The 21753-nt window shown below is 34.3% G+C and overlaps 1 protein-coding gene across 1 annotated transcript; it reads left to right on the top strand.

Moving 5' to 3' along the window:
• The first annotated feature begins 5399 nt into the window (after positions 1-5399).
• LOC132619555 (BTB/POZ and MATH domain-containing protein 2-like) lies at positions 5400-14802 on the top strand. Its single transcript, XM_060334420.1, has 6 exons — positions 5400-5527; positions 13552-13721; positions 13827-13851; positions 13915-14187; positions 14306-14328; positions 14639-14802. Exons 1-6 carry the CDS (start codon positions 5400-5402, stop codon positions 14800-14802), a joined length of 783 nt encoding a protein of 260 aa, XP_060190403.1.
• Positions 14803-21753: the final 6951 nt, after the last annotated feature.

Genomic DNA, 21753 nt, shown 5'->3' with positions numbered 1-21753 from the left:
TAAAAAACGCAAGACATAATTTTATATTTATTAGCCTAGTGTAAAACCATTTAAATAATTTTTTACCAACAAACACTTCCACTTCATATAACTAGGTTGGTGTGTATGGAGAGTACTAGAGGTTATGTTGTCTAATATTGATATGATAATAGCCTGTTTAGCTAAGTTTATTTTCCCCCCAAAAGTACTTATTTTTTCAATAAATGCTTATTTGAAAAAAAGTGAGGTATTTGGCCAAATTTTTAGGAGAAAATAAGTGCTTTTAGGGAGTAGCAGAAACAGTTTTTCAGAAGCTAAAAAAAACTGTTTTTGCTCAAAAACACTTTTTTTAAAAGTACTTTTGAGAAAAATACAAATAGAAATACTTTTTAAAAGCTTGGCCAAATACTAATTGTTATTCAAAAGTACTTTTTTAATTAATTGCCCAAACACAAACTGCTTTTCGCCAAAAGTGCTTTTTTGAAAAGTACTTTTAAAATAAGCTAATTTTAGAAGTTTGGCCAAACAGGCTATAACTTTGTATAGTTTATTTCATTTTCTCTCTCTCTCATTTGTGGTTTGGTTATGTTTTAAATAACTGCAATAGAAGTCAATTAAATGTTTTCTTGGAGTATTTATCGAAAAGGAATCCGCGACTTTTCTAGCACAAAAAAAAAGTTGAACCAAATTAGTACAAAAAAAAACACATTAATAGGTTTCACGCACGAAATTTGTGCGTGAATGAAAGGCCTGAAATTCCTTAGTCAACAAATTACAATTTCAATCATTGTTCTCAATTGGACATATAGAGTAGCCAAATGTAGGTCTTTGGAATTGCCGACTCCTCTATTTTTTAATTAATAATACATAAAAGCTTAGGCGGATTCAAAATTTTTAATTTATGGATTTTGAACTCTAGAAAAGTCAGTTTACTTTGGATAAATTATTTATGCATATTAAGTGATTTCTTAACAAATAAATATTTTAAACCAAATCTAGTAAATACTTACTTCGGGCACCCTTTCAACCCCTCAAATGACGATCCGAACGTTTACGTATCCATGATGTATTAGGCCTACATTATTGTACGCAGAAAAAAATATCAGGTTCTATATAAAATATTGACGTTTCGGAGTCTTGACACACGACTAATCGTTGGTCAAAGTATGGAAAAAACACTAAGTTTTTTCAAACAAAACTTACTTCGGGCACCTTTTCAACCCCTAAAATGACGATCCGAACGTCTACGTATCCTTGATGTATTGGGCCTACATTATTGTACGCAGAAAAAAATATCAGGTTCTATATAAAATATTGACGTTTCGGAGTCTTGACACACGACTAATCATTGGTCAAAGTATGGAAAAAACACTAAGTTTTTTCAAATATTGACATTTCAAAGTAAGTTTTGTTTGAAAAAACTTAGTGTTTTTTCCATACTTTGACCAACGATTAGTCGTGTGTCAAGACTCCGAAACGTCAATATTTTATATAGAACCTGATATTTTTTTCTGCGTACAATAATGTAGGCCCAATACATCAAGGATACGTAGACATTCGGATCGTCATTTTAGGGGTTGAAAAGGTGTCCGAAGTAAGTTTTGTTTGAAAAAACTTAGTGTTTTTTCCATACTTTGACCAACGATTAGTCGTGTGTCAAGACTCCGAAACGTCAATATTTTATATAGAACCTGATATTTTTTTCTGCGTACAATAATGTAGGCCTAATACATCATGGATACGTAAACGTTCGGATCGTCATTTGAGGGGTTGAAAAGGTGTCCGAAGTAAGTATTTACTAGATTTGGTTAAAAATATTTATTTGTTAAGAAATCACTTAATATGCATAAATAATTTATCCAAAGTAAACTGACTTTTCTAGAGTTCAAAATCCATAAATTAAAAATTTTGAATCCGCCTAAGCTTTTATGTATTATTAATTAAAAAATAGAGGAGTCCGCAATTCCAAAGACCTACATTTGGCTACTCTACATGTACAATTGAGAACAATAATTGAAATTGTAATTTGTTGACTAAGGAATTTCAGGGCCTTTCATTCACGCACAAATTTTGTACGTGAAACCTATTAATGTGTTTTTTTTTGTACTAGTTTGGTTCAACTTTTTTTTTTTTGTGCTAGAAAAGTCGCGGATTCATCGAAAAGAGGCACTGTGCTCTTCGAAAACACTGGGAAAATTCAAACCAGTGCTTTAAAAGGTTGGGATGTGAGTCGGGACAATTTAATAGTAATGGATGATATCTAAGCCTCGAAATATGAGTCATAAGTCCAATGAATCTTTAATTTTTAATTTATTCTTTAGTTAAATAGAATACCAACGCAAAAAAAGTAAAAAGTACATTAATAGTTTAAGAAATTTAAAGAAACTCATAAGAAACAAAATATCTAGCATATTTTACAAGTATAAACAACCTCTCTATCCCGCAAAAGGTAGATGTAAGGTCTCCATACATTCTACCCTCCCCAGACCCCTCTTATGGGATTACATTAGGTATGTTGTTGTTGTGTTGTAAACAATGCAATAGTGTTAAATTTATCATGAGATACATATCAACTATATTGCGTTAACTTCCAAACAGTCGAAAAGTCACAAATTTCTAAAAAAGAAATTATCAAGCTACACATATTATCTCCCTAAAAGAATAATCAATAAATACATGCAACACTGTAAATTAAATTATTACTCTTTCATGCATAAATATAAAATTGCTTTCAAATAGCAAAATAATAAAAGTCTGATAATTTTGTGAGACATAGAAATAAGACATGAAGACCATTAGAAAGTAAAGATATAAATTTCAATTGTCTAGCTATTTTTAGAGAGATGTTCAAATAATATTCATCGTCATGATATCGTCAATTAGTAATTATGTAACACTACTATGGATTGTTATTTGAGTTACCAATCTTCATATTTTTATAGATGAATTGAACTTTTATTATTCATTTTTTAAAGAATTTGAGAGTCAACAGTGCTAATTAAGGTATTTGACGCATGATCTTAATAGAAATTATTGAGTAGCCTCAAGCGTTGGACGTTAAATATATTTAGGCGCTTGAGGAGTAAGCCTAATAAAATTAAGCCCCATGTGAGACCAGGCGAGTCTCCAAAAAGCCTTTTAAAAGAAAGATTCGGACTTCTTTTAACTCCAAAGCTTTCTTGGAAGCCACGGATGACTCTCCAAAAGTCCAAAACGCACCGTAAAATTCAAATCCTTTAAGAACTCTAAAGCGGAAAGAACTTTGCAAAGTATATATCAAAACTACAGGGCAGGCGAGCAGCACAAACATAGGGAACTAACTAGGGTTTTGCATAACGCTCAGCACCATTAACATGGGGTCCATTGTTTCTGAAGATGAAGGTTTAGTCTCTACATGCATATTTTATTTGCTTTTTAGGGTGTGTTTGGTACGAAGGAAAATGTTCTACTAAAAAAAAATTCTTGGAAAATATTTGAGTTTTTTACTTAGTTTTTAGTGCTCCATAAGTAAGCTAAAAATAATACTATATTATCCCAAAAATATTTATATACTCCCCCGGTGTCCGAATTTAAATGTCTTAGTCTGACTTGACAAAAAGTGTAAGGAATAAAGAAAATCTTTGGAATTTTGTGGTCCTAAATTAAATGTGTGTAATGTATTATAATGTGCTTTGAATATTCTGGTTTTAAACTAGCCATTTTAGTTTTAAACTTGCCATGCAAGATGATATACACAGACACTCTAGAGCAAAAAAAAAAAAAATTAAGACACTTAAATTGGAACGGAGGGTGTATAATTTTAAAACTATTAGGGTGTCATGGGATGGATAGTGAGGGTTCGGGGGTGGATGGTCAAGTTATGGGGTTTCGGTGGAAAGTGGAAACTAGGGGTGTGTTTGGTAAGGAAAATATTTTCCAAGAAAATGTTTTCTCAGAAAATAAATGATTTTCTTACTCATTTCCTTGTGTTTGGTACACTTGTTATAAAATATCATTTTAAGAGCATTTACATACACTCAAAGCAAAACCAATATGAAGTTTTTGAATAAGGAGTGCAACTTTTAGTGACGGGGAATACGGGTTGGGAAGTGGTGTAGGCTGGGTTTGGGGGGGGGGGGGTAAGATTTTTTTTTCCATTTCTTATAAATTTATAAAAAGAAAATTAGAAGGGGGTGGGGGTGGAAGGTAGGGGCTGGGGGCAGTGGAGTGCGGTTTGGGATGGGTAGGTGGTGGAAGGTGGGGTGTGGGTAGCTTGGTGTTGGGGTTTTGGGTTGTGGTAGGGTGGGGGGTGGTTTAGGGTGGTGGGAGAGAGGGGTGGGGTTGGGTTTGTTGGGGTGGGGGTGGAGTTGGGGGTTGTTGGGGTGGGGCTTTGGGGAATGCATTGGTGTGTTTTTGTTAATCCGAAAAATGTTTTTTCCTGAAATTTTTATGAAAAACATTTTCACCTGGTTGTTCCAAGATGTTAAGTGCAACTAAACAAGAGAAAAAAGGAAAACATTTTCCGAAAAACTTTCCAATCATACCAAACACACCCTAGATGTCGAACTTGGAATATTCATTTTCCTTTTTTAGAAACTTGATTTTGCTTCAGAAGATCAAAATATTTGACCAACCAAACATTGAAAATTTGCAAAATATTTTTCTGATCCATACCAAACACACCCTTAGGGCTCGTTTGGTTGGAAACAACTTATCATGGGATAACTAATCTCGGGATTAGTTATTCCACCCTTAAGGCGGGCTAAAAAAACACTATAATCCCGGGATAACTAATCCCGAGATTAGTTATCCCGAGTTTTTATTCCAACCAAACGTGGGATAAAGCGGCACTAAATTTTATCCCAGGACTATTTTTTCTTATCAATCGTACCAAACGAGCCCTTAGTGTTCGAATGTGCCTCAGTAAGCATGAAGTTACACGTGTTTCTTTCTTTTGGTCTTTATTTGTGTGTGTGTGTGTCTCTATATAGACCGTTAGTGCGTGTGTGAAGTCCATCTTAGCTGACCCTTTTGCTAGAAACGAGTAGTATGGTTGTCTTTACTTAAATATCTCTATATAGATACTTTGTCATGTTTATGATCGTGAAGTGGAACTCTAACATTACTTGACTGGTCATATTTTAGCTTTTAGCGAGATTACACAGTATCCTTTTTCATGGGTCAATAAGTGGAAATAGTTATCAATTTTTGGGTGGCCAGATTTGAACTCGGAATCTTTTGCCTGTTCTGATATCGAATTGTGTCACCTTATCTAAAAGTTTTAGTCACTAGAAAGAACACTTTTATTTATTGAAGGATATTTGTCTACAGTAATTATTAAATGGAACTAATATTACTTGACTTATTTTCCTCTTGATTTCTGAAAAAGAAAAATTGCAATAAAGTTTATCCTCTTTGTTTGATGTGCAATATGGGCAGAAATGACAGTGGAAGTTAGAGAGACTTCACCAGCACACTATTTGTTGAAAATTGAGTCTTTCTCCCTACTCTCAGAGAGTGACATTAAGAAGTTTGAATCAAATGAATTCGAGGCTGGTGGTTATAAATGGTAAGACTCGTATGTCAATCCTCGCTAATGCATTATTAAGCTCTTAAATTATATTTTCCATTGAGCATTTTATGAAGTACCAAGCTAAATGAGTTTCCCCTTCTTGAAGGATCGGAGTTTGAGAATAATGAGGTTTGATATTGTTTTATTAACTATTTCATGATATTATATATTTGTATGTGTTTATTTTAACTGAATGATGAGGGGGGTAAATGTTGTTTCCCATTTTTCCCTTTTCCACTAGAAATCAGTGTTTTGGAAGTCACGCGGCGATAAAAGGCCACAAGGGCCTGTCTCGCCTTTTTGAAATGAGGCGGCAATTAATACCAAAAATTTAAAATATTTAATTGCATATTTAAATTATCAAAATTTCGATACCAATAACATATTAGCAAATATTGTAATTCAAAAATCAAAAGTAGATAGTACACACTAAAAGCCTAGAACTTGAATGACTCAATAATTCATATGACCTGCAACACTAAAAGGATATTCTAAGGAGCCGTTTGGACATGATTTCACTCATGAGATAAAATCGTGAGCTGAAATCATGTTTGAACATGCAATTTGGATTTTTTAAGTTGCAATTTTTTTTATAAACATAAAAACCCCACAAGTTGTGAAAATCATCAAAATTTTCCCAATTCTTATACAATCTTACCAAATGTGTAAATCATAGTTCATAATAAAATTAATACGCTACTAGAAGGCATTTCTAAAAAATACAACATCAATTAATCAAACTTTAGTTTAATAAAAGGAAAATTTAACATGAATAGTAATGTATCTACTCTTTAATATAATCCTCCCACATGGTACGAACAATATATCTACCAACTTATGGTTGGTAAACATGATTGGTAAATATATCTACCAACTTATGGGTCATTTTTTATAAAATATAAACATATGGGTAAAATTTTACATTTATATTTTTTGAAATTATTATTTCAAATCCCAAATCATGCCTTTTTGGATGATTTGGGATTTCATCTCATGAGATGAAATCGCATGTCCAAACGCCTACTAATTCTTCTTCAAGATTTTCAAGTTTTTGAATTCTAAGATTCTCAACAGAGACATGTAGAAGTTGCACAGTTGGAGACTTCCAGTCGACTAAAAGAGATAAGTATCGCAAAGCCCTAACTCTGTGTTTTATTTTTTAATTCAGCCTTTTTTTTTGGAAGGCAACGCCTTTCTTGCCTCATCGCCTCGTCGGCTCTTCTCGCCTCGCCAGAAAAAGGCGATACTCCATCGCCTCGCCTCTCGCCACAGGCGACAAGGCGCTCGCTTTTAATAACACTGCTAGAAATGTCAATTCCCTTCATTGCTTAGGAAGTAGACATAAAGGTAATGAAAAGTGCTGCGCTATGCTACTTCCCTTCTTTTGTTGGAGTACAAAACCCCCATGAACAACACAAAGGAAAAGAGAAAGAGCAATGAAGAAGACGGGTGGAAAACAGAAAGGAAAAGAGAGAGAAACGTAAAAGATGCTTTGAGAAAAGTAAAGGAGACAAATGAGTGTGTTGGTGTTGCTTTTAAGAAATGAAGAAACGGGTGGAAAACACAAAGGAAAAGAGAGAGAAAAGTAAAGGAGACAAATGAGTGTGCTGGTGTTGTTTTTAAGAGACTCAACTCTTTGACTGAAATAAGAAACAAAAATGCCCATCACGTGAAAGAATAAAACATTGTATATAAATAGATATAGAGACTGATGAATATTATTACACAGTGAAAATTCCTAAATAGAGTGTCTTCATCTTCAATTTTCTACATGGTATCAGGGCAACTCTAAGCTCGATCGAGATCTGTGTCAAAATCTCAAAATCATCTTCAAATTTTAGTAAGCCAAAATGCCTGAAACAAATGTAACAGAATCAGGCAGTGGTGAGAAAGGAATCACATATGACAATGGACATCCTTATCACCTAAACAATTCAGATTCACCTGGTATGACTCTAGTCAACACTGTTTTTGATGGAAGAGGATACCCAGGTTGGAGGAGATCCATCCTTCTATCTCTATCAGCCAAGAGGAAACTTGGTTTTATCAATGGAGCTTGTAAAGCCCCAGATCTAAAGTCTGCAGATTTTGAACAATGGAGTTGTGTCAATGATATGATTATATGCTGGATATCAAATGCATTATCTAAGGATATTGCAGACAGTGTGATGAACTCCAAGACTGCAAAAGAACTTTGGGACAGTCTAGAACAGAGATTTGGCAAGTCAAATGGTGCCAAACTCTACCATCTACAAAAGGAGTTGACAGGACTAGTACAAGGTAATAGTGACATTGCTGGGTACTTCACCAAACTTAAGAGGTTATGGGATGAATTAGATGAGATAAATATGATTGTTTGCTGTTCATGTGAATGCACTTGTGATGGGAAAGCAAAATTAACAAAATCCCTGGAAGATCAGAGGTTGATTCAATTCCTAATGGGATTAAATGGCGCATATGCTCAGGCAAGGGGTAACATACTTATGATGAATCCCTTGCCTGGAATAGATGTTGCATATTCCTTGCTTTTGCAGGATGAGAACCAGAGGGAAGTATATGCAAATGCACACTTTCCCTCTGATTCTGGATCATTTATGGCAATTGGTCAGGCAAAACAACCAAACAGCACTTTATTTGCTGAGTTTGCAGCATTCATGGCTAATGGACAGGGAAGAAATGCACAGAAATTTAAAAACCAAGCAATGAGAGGACCAAGCACATATCAGAAATATAATAATTCAAACCAGAGGACTGCCAAGCCACTGAACAAATTTAGGGGTAAGAAGAAATATGATCCAAATGTATCTTGCACCTATTGTGGAAAAACAGGACATGTGCATGATGATTGCTACAGACTGCATGGATTCCCTACAGATTTTGAGTTCACTAATTCCAGAAACTATTAGCCCCAGATTAAAGCAAATGCAAGTTTAACTCATGAGGCAGAGGAAAGCATGGGAGGACAAGATTTTGGAGTCAATGATGGGAATTTTGAGGAGCAGTTTAGCAAGGAACAGATTGCAAAAATGATGCAAATGTACAAGCAAAGTAAATTGACACAAGCAGGAAAAACAGGAATCAATGCAAATGCAGTGGCTGGTACCATTCTTAAATACTCAAGTTCTGTGTTTACTAGTCTTAAACAAAATACTTGGATCATTGATTCAGGAGCTTCAGAACACATGTGTTTTGATCCCAATTCTTTTCTATTTCTAATTCCTCTCCTTGTGCCTTTGAATATCAATTTACCTAATTCTTTCAAGGTAAGTGTAACTCATATAGGCAGTATTTCTATTTTACCAGGTCATGTCATAACTGATGTGCTTCTTGTGCCAGATTTTAAGTATAATTTGTTGTCAGTCCACAAATTCTGTGTCCAGTTTCAATATGATGTCCTATTCACAACCACTGGATGTTTGTTCCAGGACCTTTCAATGAAGAGTCCTCAAGCTTTTGGTGAAGTTAGAGAGGGACTCTATCTATTGGAGCCTAATAGTGTCAAGTCTAGAAGTAATTTCAATTCCAATGATGTATTTTCAATTCCAAAAGGAAGAAATTCCATTTCACAATCAGTTTCAGTTTCTAATCCAGTGCATGTTAATGTTGTTCCTAATGTAAAGCTTTGGCATGTAAGGTTAGGACATCTCCCATTTTCAGCAATGAAACATTTAAGTTTTCTTCCTTGTGATTTCAATTCTGATTTTATTTGTAATGTCTGTCCTAGAGCTAAACAAACTAGACAACCTTTTCCTACTAGTAGCATAAAGTCCAAACACATTTTTGATCTCATCCATATAGACACTTGGGGACCCTACAAGTGTAATACTTACAATGGATTCAGGTTCTTTCTCACCATAGTAGATGATTTCAGTAGAGGAACATGGACATTCTTACTAAGCACTAAGAGTAATGCTTTCCCTGTATTAAAGAGCTTTCTATCTATGGTAGAGAGACAGTTCAATGTGAGAGTTAAAATGATCAGGTCTGATAATGCTTTGGAGTTGGGGAAAGGCACACAAGAATCAGCATTTCTAGCCTCACAGGGGATTCTGCATCAACTGTCTTGTGTAGCTACCCCTCAACAAAATGGAATTGTTGAGAGGAAGCATAGACACCTCTTAGAGATTGCTAGAGGATTGATGCTCCAATCCAAATTGCCTATGTCCTACTGGGGAGAGTCTATTCTAACTGCTACACACATCATTAATCGATTGCCATCTAGTGTGCTCAAGGGACAGACACCTTATGACATATTGTTTAGACAAAAGCCTACTTATGATCATTTAAGGAATTTTGGGTGTTTGTGTTATGCTTCCACCCTGGGACAGGGAAGGACCAAGTTTGATGAAAGAGCTACTGCTTGTGTTTTACTAGGATATCTTTTACAACAAAAAGGATATAAGTTGTTGTCTCTTGATACAAAGAAAGTATTTGTATCCAGAGATGTGAGATTTCATGAATCACACTTTCCTTTCAACTCATCTGATAACTCACACACACCTATTTTCCTCAATTCCCCTTCTTCCTTAGATCATCATTCTGATTTTCCATTTCAAACTCAATCAGCTCCACCTGTAAATGATGTTTTTCACCTAGTTACACCCTCAGAACCTCCACATACTACTTTTGATCATCTGCCACTAAGTTCTCCTCACCAAATTAATTCTACAGATCAGCCTCTATCACCACAACTTGAGCCTACCTACTCAGGTTCTTCTACTCCACCAATTTCTCCTTCTACCTCTGTCCCTATCACAAATCCACCAAGAAGGTCTAGCAGGATCTCTCATGAACGTGTTTATCTAAAATACTACATTTGCAATAGTGTGATCTTCACTGATCTAGGGAAAACTTGCTTTGATCACTCTCATAAGCCTAGGAATTATGCTTTCTCTTCCTTATCTATCAACAATCAGCAACTACTCCATTCTATTTCTAACATTACTGAACCTAGTTGCTACAGCCAGGCTTCTTAACATCCAGGATGGAGAGAGGCCATGAACTCAGAAATTAAGGCCTTGGAAAATAATCAAACCTGGGAAGTCGTGCTGCTACCTAAGGGAAAAAAAGATTTACCTTGCAAATGGGTTTACAATGTAAAGCACCTCTCAGATGGCAGTATTGAAAGACTTAAGGCAAGGCTTGTGGTGAGGGGGGATGTCCAAAGAGAGGGTATAGACTATGGAGAAACATTTTCACCTGTTGTGAAAATGACTACTATCCGGTGCTTACTTACCATTGCAGCTAAGAAAAAGTGGTCTGTTTCACAACTAGATGTCAACAATGCGTTTTTGCATGGTGACCTCCAAGAAGAGGTTTTTATGAAATTTCCAGCAGGAATGATACCTCCTAGTCCTAATCATGTTTGTCTTCTGAAAAAATCTCTATACGGTTTAAAGCAAGCTTCACGGCAGTGGTATGCTCGACTTGCAGGAGCATTAAGTTTCAAAGGTTATTCCTCTTCCTTAAACGACTATTCTCTGTTTTTTAAGCAAAATGGACCACTAATTTCCATCCTAGCAGTCTATGTCGACGATATTCTCCTAACAGGGGATGATTTGAGTGAACTCGAGAATATCAAATGTTTTCTCAATACAGAGTTCAAAGTTAAAAACTTGGGAGAAATTCACTACTTGCTTGGCATGGAAATCTTACGAGAAGAGCATGGTTTTATTGTGAATCAAAGAAAGTTTACCTCAGATCTACTTCTCGAATTCAATGTCTCTCATTTGCCTAAGGTTGGCTCTCCTTTGGATCCTTCTTCCAAGCTTCGAGCAGATGACAGTCCTCGCATGGATAACCCCACGCTTTATCGTCACTTGGTCGGAAAGTTGAATTATTTGACCAATACTCGCCCAGATTTGTCCTTTGCCGTTCTTGCTCTGAGCCAATACATGCAGCGACCTTGTTTGTCACATTTCTCAGCTGCTTTACGAGTTTTACAGTACTTGAGCTCAGATCCGGGTCAAGGAATTTTACTATCTTCCAATCCATCCTTTTCTTTACTGGCTTTTTGCGATGCGGACTGGGCATCGTGTAAAGATTCTCGCAAATCAGTTAGTGGGTTTTTCATTACCCTTGGAGGTGCTCCCATCTCGTGGAAATCGAAGAAACAAATCTCGATCTCTTTGTCTTCCGCAGAGGCAGAATATCGGTCCATGCGTCGTGTTACTGCTGAGCTTACATGGTTAATCCGTCTTCTTGAAGATCTTTCTGCTCCGATCTCACTCCCAATTCCGCTCCACTCCGATAGCCAAGCTGCCATCCATATAGCCCGTAATCCGGTCTTTCACGAACGCACCAAACATGTCGAATTAGACTGTCATTTTGTGCGCCAACAGTTCCAATTCGGTCTGATTACACTTTCCTTTGTTCCCTCTAAAGATCAACTTGCAGATCTATTTACTAAGACTCTTTCTGGGGTTTCTCACAGAGCGATTTTGGACAAGTTGGGGGTCATGACTATCCCCTCCAACTTGAGGGGGGATGTTGGAGTACAAAACCCCCATGAACAACACAAAGGAAAAGAGAAAGAGCAATGAAGAAGACGGGTGGAAAACAGAAAGGAAAAGAGAGAGAAACGTAAAAGATGCTTTGAGAAAAGTAAAGGAGACAAATGAGTGTGTTGGTGTTGCTTTTAAGAAATGAAGAAACGGGTGGAAAACACAAAGGAAAAGAGAGAGAAAAGTAAAGGAGACAAATGAGTGTGCTGGTGTTGTTTTTAAGAGACTCAACTCTTTGACTGAAATAAGAAACAAAAATGCCCATCACGTGAAAGAATAAAACATTGTATATAAATAGATGTAGAGACTGATGAATATTATTACACAGTGAAAATTCCTAAATAGAGTGTCTTCATCTTCAATTTTCTACATCTTTTAATAACACTGCTAGAAATGTCAATTCCCTTCATTGCTTAGGAAGTAGACATAAAGGTAATGAAAAGTGCTGCGCTATGCTACTTCCCTTCTTTACCTTTATTGACTTATTTACCTTTTTGCGAAGACTATCTGGATTGAATCTTCCAGATCAGTCTCTGCTTGTAGTAACAACAATCAACATACCCAGTGTAATCCCACCAGTGGGATCTGGGGAGGGTAGAGTGTACACAGACCTTATCCCTACCTTGGGAGGTGGAGGTAGAGAGGCTTTTTCAGATACTCTCAGCTCAGAATAAGCTAATAACAAAGCAGGCAGGTCAAATAGGCAATAACAAAGCAGGTCGGAATAAGACAAATCGGAAATAACAAAGCAGGGAATCAGTCCCTGCTTATAGTGATAGTGACTCTTAATTTCCCGTCTTAATATGAAGTTCCTTTCTTTACCAAAAAAATGAAAATAACAACTCTTTGGGAGATGGTAGATCCTTCTTAAGTTTAAAATGAAGAAATACAGAATAAGAAGTGGATCAATGATGATGACTTTGTGGCAGGGGCGGAGCCACGATAGCTCCAGGGGGATGCGAACCCCCTCGGCAAAAAATTACGGTGTATTTTCAAAGTTAAAAATTATTTTTTTATGTATATGTAATAGATGTTGAACCCTCTGACTTCTTCGTGTATTTACCTTTTAGAACTTTTGAACCCCTAGATGAAAATCCTGGCTCCGCCACTGCTTTGTGGACCGTTCAACTTGATTTAGTATAGTCTAACGACTTGTTTAGTTTTAAACAGGAAATCAAGTGTTAACTTTAGCTAAATCAGCTTAATTCCATAAGATATGCAGAAGAATAGGGAGAAGTCTATAATTTCATTCTGTTTTTGTCAAAAAATGATAGACTTTTCTCTCTTTAGTTCTGTGCAGAAATTAACGTAAATATACTAAGACTCCTTTCTTTAATCATGTCACTCACACCAATTTTGTCATCTGCATGGCTAGTCAGTTTATGTTACTATAAAATAGGACAAATTGTTGCCAGTTGTACATTACTTAGTTAAGGAATTATGAACATTTTTAGTACAACGAGACTACACAGCTAAATGATCTGAATTATATTGTTGAACCGTTTGGACTTGATACAGGAAAATGATCATTTATCCTGATGGGAACGCACGTGAAAATGGAAGTGAACATATTTCAGTTTACTTGGCCATTTCGGGAACAAGTTCCCTGCTTGCTGGTTGGGAGGTCAATGCTATATTTACCTTCTTTCTGTTCAATCAACTCCGTGACAATTATCTTTCAGTGCGAGGTACAATTTTAGTCTGTTATAGAAGCTTATTTTCTTTCTTGGCATATACATTTCTCTCTAGTGTATCTCATCTAAGCTTTCTAGTTATATGATATCTTGAAATAGCATTGATGACAGTCCGATCAGCAGAGTAACTTCCATTGTTTTTCTTCAATAATTGGTTCAACTGTGATGCTACAATGCCTTGATTTAGGAAAATGCGGCGCTTTCAACCTATCAAGTCTTTATGGGGACATCCCAAATTTCTTTCTCACGAAACGTTCAAAGAGGCTTCTAACGGATACCTTGTTGATGACAAGTGTGTCATTGGAGCAGAGATATTCGTCGTCCAAAGGCAGTCAGTAGGTGAATGTTTGTCCATGGTAAAATATAATGACTCATTTAAGTGTGAATGGAAGATCTGTAATTTCTCCAATCTTGGCAAAGATTGGTTTTCTGAAGAATTTACTGTGGGAGGTTACAAATGGTACTGACTTCATCTCCTTGGCGCATAATTGTTTGTCGTATATATTGGTTTTTTCCACTGTACCGTCAATCATTTGAATTTATTTCTTTCTGAATCCTTGTGTTAATTTTTTGTGTAGGAAGCTGTGGCTAAATCCAAAAGGCAATGTAAAAAATAAGGGACGTAATGTCTCAATATTCTTATATTCTGTTGATGCTAAGGACTTTGATCACCATCCAAAAGTGAAGGCAAATTCAAGGATCAGATAAATGGTGGATGCAAGAAGCCATCTTGTAAGGCAAATATTTTTTTGTTTAATTTGTATCAGTAGCAAATTTTCATATGGAATTCTTGCAAGATGCATACTACTATAATTCACTAGTTTTTTCCCCTATATATTAGATTCTTTTTTGTATGTCTAACAGTTTCTATTTTCCTTTTTTTTTTTGTTTTTTTGTTTTACTTTTTACAGACTGTATGTGGTTGTCAACTAGCTCGCCTTCTTGGGGTTATCAAGGTTTTTTGCCTTTAACTCAGTTGCATGGTAAGAAAAACGGCTATCTTGTCAATGATTGTATTGTGGTGGAGGTTGACCTGGAAGTTGTGTTTAAGCATAGCGTAAAGAGCTTATCTTAGCTTGGTTTACAGTTTATTAGTAGCTATGGAGTCTCTCCACACAACAGTTACTGTTCCAAGCGGGTAAATACTTGCCTGGACACCCAACCAATCGTTTTGTCCTTATTAACCAAACATTAAAGTAAGAATGCATATCACGTAGTCATGGTTATGTGATAAATTTTGTTTGTGAAAACACATGTCTTGCATCCGTTGGTTGGATGGAAAAACTCGGTGCAATAAGTTTTGCCCTTCTTTCCTGGCCCCTCTGTTGCATTGGTGAAGTTGTTGTTGCCCATTTTGTATTAAACTGTAGTTTGTTATGAAGATCATTCGGCATTAGTAAGCCCATTAACCGGTTGAAACCGGACCGGACCAACAACCGGTTAGAAAACCGGTCGGTTTCCGGTCAAAAAGTAGGAATCGGCCAGTGGTTACCGATTAACCGGTTCCAAAATTGGAAACCGGAACCGGCCGGGTTTAAACGTTTAAAAAACCCTTTATTTTTTATTTTTTGTATAGTATATATATATTATAATATTTCTTAGTATATTGTAGGTATATTTATATATGTTATATAAGTGTATAAGTAAAGTTTATATATGTACTAACTAACAACATATATGTTACTATATATAATAAGTGGCAATGTAATGAATTTTGTAGGCCTTAGTTAGTTCTCAACTTTCTTGTTGGAGAGTTTCCTAACCAAATGGTTTGCAATTTCAATTTTACCCTTGTATTTGATATTTATTGCATATATATTAAAGTATATTTTCAATAAATCTAGACACTTCCAAACTTATTTTGGTAATACATGATCCCTCAAATTAACTTTTTGTTACTATTATATATAAGAGCAAATGTGGGGATTTTTGTAGTCCTCACAATAATTTTTAAATTTTTTAAAAACTTTTTAATTAACTACTTTTAGGTCCTAATCTTATTTATTTAAGTCAATTTTTTTGTTTTTTATTTTTAAGGTCTACTTTTCAAAAGCTATCGAACCTGGAGACTTTTGTAGTCCTCACAATAATTTTCAAATTTTTTAAAACTTTTTAATTAATTACTTTTAGGTCCTAATCTTATTTATGTAAGTCAATTTTTTTGTTTTTTATTTTTAAGGTCTACTTTTCAAAAGCTATCGAACCTCCTACCTCATTTTTCATGTTCTTTGATTTTCTGGTTGGTGCTTGATATCCGCATTTGAGCCCAATTAATCCAAATAATTCGTTCTGTATCGCGCTTATTCGGGAGGAGCCTTCCTCCAAAGATTTTTTCCATATCCATGTTCGAACCCCTAATTCCTAATTAAGAGAGAAGCAGCTCCATCCGCTGCAAAAGTTAAAGTATGTATTTGTCTTCAAAGTTCATTAACTATGTATAGATTATTTATTTGGAACTAAATAACTTCAGAAAATTAGGATACATAAGTTATAAATGTCAAATTCTGGCTCCACATTTGATTTGAAGTAAATAATTTCATCAAAATGGAAGTTAAAGTATTAAAGGAGTGGAATGAAAATTTTGCTTTCATATAACTACCCACTTGCGGGACTACAATGGGTATATGGTGGTTGTTGTTGTTGTTGTTGTACACTTGTACTAACACAAATTATATTTCTTTAGTTAAAATATGTACTTTTATATCTTGAGTTTGGGCCCGGGCTCAGCACGGGCCTCACATAACTAGTGTGTATATATATATATATTAAGTTATATGTTTAAGTTATACTACATATACCTAAAATATACTAAGATACTTATAATATAAATATACTTAAGTTATAAAATAGAAATTTACAAACTTAGAAAAAACTTAACTTATAAATAACTTAAGTTATAATACATATAACTTAAATAAATATATATGTTTAAGTTATATGTATACTGTATGTACTTATAACTTATATATATATATATATATATATATATATATATATATATATATATATATATATATATATATATAAGTTATATGTATACTATATATACTTATATATGTTTAAGCTATATGTATTATAACTTAAGTTATTTATTACTTAAGTTTTTTCTAAATTTATAAATTTCTATTTTATAACTTAAGTATATTCTTAGTATATTTTAGTTATTTTTCAAGTATATAACTTTCTATTTTTTAATTTAAGTAGATGTCTATTATAAGTATATTTTTAGTATATTTTAGGTATATTCCTAATTTAATATAAGTAAAAATATGAACACAAGTAAATAGAAGAAAACTCAATGAGCCATATATTTTATTCATTCATGGATAACATTTATTTGCAAGTTGTAGTTTTGTTTAACTTGCAAATAATACATGAATTGCAAAAAAGTAGTAGAATAATAAAATCAAAAAGTGTCAATCATTCGGCTAATATCCGCCATATCATATTCGGTCATGGATATATCTTCAAAGTCTTCCATTTGGTCTATTCCACTTGCTATCAAATCTTCAACTCTTCCTCTTCGCCTTCCACCGCTTCTGAGTTTTGGTTGCGTCGCTTCGATCTAATTCAATCGCGAATGCAAACTAGTACTTGCAAGCTAAATCCGGATAATGAGTGTCTATGATCTCCAATTAGTTGTCTTCCTTGGCTAAATGCACTCTCCGAAGCCACAGTTGATATTTGAACCATAAGGATATCTCGAGCCATTCTTGAAAGTACCGGATGACTCGCCTTGTATCTCTTCCACCATGCTAAGACGTCCAAATCATCTAGTTGGTTGATATCTACATTTGGCTGCATCAAATAAAGGTCATATTCATCAAAGTTTGGATTATGAGAAGGAGTTGGATGTGAATGTAAAAATTTTAAATTCGAAAAACCCGACAAGCCCTTTTTGCTACTTTTAGAAGTACTAGGGCGTGGAGCAACAGGTGTAGCACTTTCTTCCAAATTAGAATAATGACTAAAGACTTTTTTAAACGCATCAATCGCGGGCTTGTTCTAAAGATGGTTCAACTTCCTTGTCAATTTCTAAATAGTTATAAATTTGACCAACCAATGCTCTAGTATAAGACATTTTAAAACAGTGAGTTAAAAGAGAACCCAATATAAATAAAGTTGGGATGGAAAAAAAATACTTCTTAAATTTTGTTGTCATATTAAAAATAGCCGCTTGATAACCGGATTTATCTTTATACTCATGTAAGACTCTAGCTATTTCTGCTAAGTAGGCTAAAATTTCGGTTATCGTGGAATAGAATTGTCTAGAAAAAGTAAGAGTTGCATTATAAAATTTTTGTAACAATTCAATACATTCCTTAATATCTTCCCGATCGGTAATATTTAACCAATCATCACTATCTGTATTAAAATGGTTGTGAACTTGTTGTATGGGAATCCTATAATCATATGCTTGTTGTAACATAATGTAAGTGTAGTTCCAGCTAATGTCAATTTCTACTTGAATTTTCCTAGGTCTAAGGCCATTTTGCACACAAGAATTCTTAAAATCTCTCATTTTTTGCCTAGTAGCATTACAAAAAAAAAAAAAAAAAAAAAAAAAAAGCAACCGCATTTTAATTTTTTTGAATAGAATCTTCAGAACAGTCAAGATCATCTCTAACAATCAAGTTTAAAATATGACAACTACATCTCACATGAAAAATATTTTTTATGGAGGGTTTAATTCCTTTTTTAAAAGACCAGTCATTTTATATTATTAGAAGCATTATCTAAAGCAACACAAAGTGTTTTTCTATAAATGTTAAAAAAAATCATAATAGTTGACATTGAATTCGCTAAAAATTTTCCGTCATGACGACCTTTCCCTTCATCATATAAAAAAGCTATAATTCTTTTTTGCATCACCCAATTATCATCAACCCAATGACATGTAATAGCAAAAAAATCTAACTCGTTAAGACTAAAACCTAAATCGACGGTAAGAGAAACACTATAATTTAAAGAATTAAATACATGGTGTAAATAAAACCTATATTTTTTTTTTATATAAATCTATAATATCCGCTCTGCAAGTACTTTCTAGGAATACCTTCAAACATTGGATTGTAACAACGTTGAATATAAGTAACAAACCCCAAACCCGAAGGAAAGAAAAATGGTAAACAATCATAAGCTATCATTTTAGCTATTTCTACACGCTCTTTTTTCTTGTCATAGCTAAAATTTTTACCGGTTCGTGGGTCTATTATCATTTGAATACCCCATACATTTGAACCCATTTGCTCTCCCCAAATTTCCTTATGTTTACCTCTCATATGACCCATTAGTGAACCCGTTCCACCATCCTTACTAGTTTGTTGCCTAAAAACAAATTCTTGTCTACATAAATTACATGTAGTTGTTTGTCTTTCCTTATCCTTAGTCATAAATTTCCAAATTCTAGCGGTTGGCCTACGAGTTCTTGGCGGTTTGTCTTGTGTATGTGATTGGGCAGGACCTGTATTGTCATACCCCTTTTTAACCGGGTTAAAGTAGAAGTACAACATATTGGTGATTCTTATTTTTTTATTTATTTTAAGGAGTCGCCACCTAATTATTTATGGTGAATTAGGACACCTAAATTTATTAAAGTTATTTTAAAGTTAACTTTGTTTTAAAAGTCTGCGAAACTTAAGATTCTAGGTAAGGGTTCAATTAGTCTAAAGGGAAGGTATTAGGCATCCTTTAAGACCCATTAACAATGGTTAACCGACCAGACTTACAATTGATTAGGCTGAGTGTAAATATGATTTTATAGAAAAGAAAATAATTTTGTAAGTATTGCTAAAGTTATAGATATGCATGTAACAATGCTATTAAAAATGGGATTTGTGGAAAAATAATAATTTGCATGAAAGAGTTTAGTTATAAATAAACAAAAAAAAATGCGGGATGTGTAACGTTTTTATAAATCACGATGAATGATAGTAATTTGAACATATGCGTATAAATATAATATAGAGTATAAAATTGGCAAGTATAATATTTAGGAAAACATATATTTTTTCTATTAGAAAAGGAAATTTACCTTGGCAGAACATCTTCATCCAATAAAAGTAAAATAACGAACTAATGTCATTTGGTTCAAGTTCTAACTCAAAGTTTAAATTTTCATGTTTACTAACATCTTAAGGAATTAGTTTTACCATGCGACACGTATAAATTTAAAACTTTTACTACGAAAGTTAAAAATAACTATTTATTAGCTAAGGTCCAAATACTAAGAAGTCTCTGTTTTGTGTAGCTAAAGTCACGACCCAAAATAAACAATGGTAATTTAGTCAAACAAAAAGCAACAAGTCATATAAAAAGACAAGACGGAGACGGAATAAAGTAATCGACTCAGATCTGACTTCTGCGAAAGGAGGAAATCCTTTCAATGTTGCTATTTAACCGAGGGACCGAAAGAAGGTGATGTATGACTTCGGGTGGCAGCGATGTCGTGGAGTCTCAAAGTGAAACTCTTCAGCTCCGGTATTCATACAAACAAAGAAAAAGAAATGAAAGGATTAGAAAGAAACCTGATTAAAACAATTGTGGGGGATAGAGAAGAAAGTTAAAGAACTTATGCTAAAAAAACCAATACTTTTACAGATTTAATCAAAACAACAAGACACTGGCAGACCATTCACTAATTGAAACAGAGATTTTTGTTTACTGAATAACAGCTAACACAGGCGCATATGCTGAGTAGGATAGTATGAGTGGTTTTGTTTCTTGTCATACATTTAAGCAACAGTTACCAAGGTATGAAGTAAAAAAAAAAACTGCTTGCTACTTTCGGTATTCAACAATAGCTGTGGAGGAAAAAAAAAGATCTGCAAGAACTAAACTATGACTTGGTTTTCATCAATACTTGCAGCATTCCCACTTCCAGTTTTCAATCACAAAAAGGGTACCATTAAGAAACAACAGACACAAACTTTTTATACAAATGAGCATCTATTTAAGGGGGCAGAATCCATTCTGCATGCTCTCATTTTTATCATTTATTAACTAGTTAAACAAATATCTCCTTACATTTGCTTATTATATGGTGCTTATCAAAACTACTAGCAGGGGAATCTGTCGGGAGGGAAACACGTTTTCTTCATAGACAGAAACTGAAACTGAAACAGTTGAGTTCAAATACCTATATTTCATACGCACATTGGCAGATATCCTATTTACCCAATGAACAATAACAACAACTTCTTCTAACAATGAAACCAGACTTAAACACAGAACTATTTGAGAGAGTATGCGAAAGTACAACATACTCTTCAAATTCCTATGTTGCAGTTGACCAACTAAGTGGGAAAAGCAGACAAATGCTTCCACAGATGATTCCATATAAATTATGACATAAAAGAACGAGCTATAGAATACACTGAAAATTAGAGTGTAAGTGGCATGATCATGTAAACAGTCCAAGAAATCATACAAGACACAAAAGGGTATTATTTATCTTTACGAACAGGTCATATGGCATGTTGCTTTAAGTTGCTCATAGTTTTAACCAAACTCACCACCCAGAGATAAGTCTTTCTAATCTATTCTTTTATGTCGATTATAACCTAAGGCAAAAAGGTCATGCCTAATTTCATGCCAGCAATACCAACAGTAATTCCCGGGCATGGAGTGTTTAAACTGCTTGATTGAACAACCAAATGAACATGTGAATTAGTATGAGGATATACATATTGGCCAACTGGATTCAACTACTGCATGCTAATGCTAACATATATAAATAAACTAAGATAGAACTAATCTAAATGCTAACATACATTAAGACCAAACTAACCAACCAATTTATATGTTGAATATATATGAAGCTTACGAACCTAATCTAAGGAGAATTCATCATACACTTAAAAAAATAAAACTTAGAACTAACCCTGTATTGCACCTAAGCATTCTCTACTACTATATGAATCCATATGAAACTAACCAAATCATAATAGAGCCTGCCCTGAACAAATCGAACCAGTTTAATTCATGCAATCGTCGACAGCCAACAACTTAACCATAATAATTAAGC

The sequence above is a fragment of the Lycium barbarum genome, chromosome 11 (genome assembly GCF_019175385.1).
Source record: "Lycium barbarum isolate Lr01 chromosome 11, ASM1917538v2, whole genome shotgun sequence".
Classification (NCBI taxonomy): Eukaryota; Viridiplantae; Streptophyta; class Magnoliopsida; order Solanales; family Solanaceae; genus Lycium; species Lycium barbarum.
This window is presented reverse-complemented; position numbering and strand designations above follow the sequence as displayed.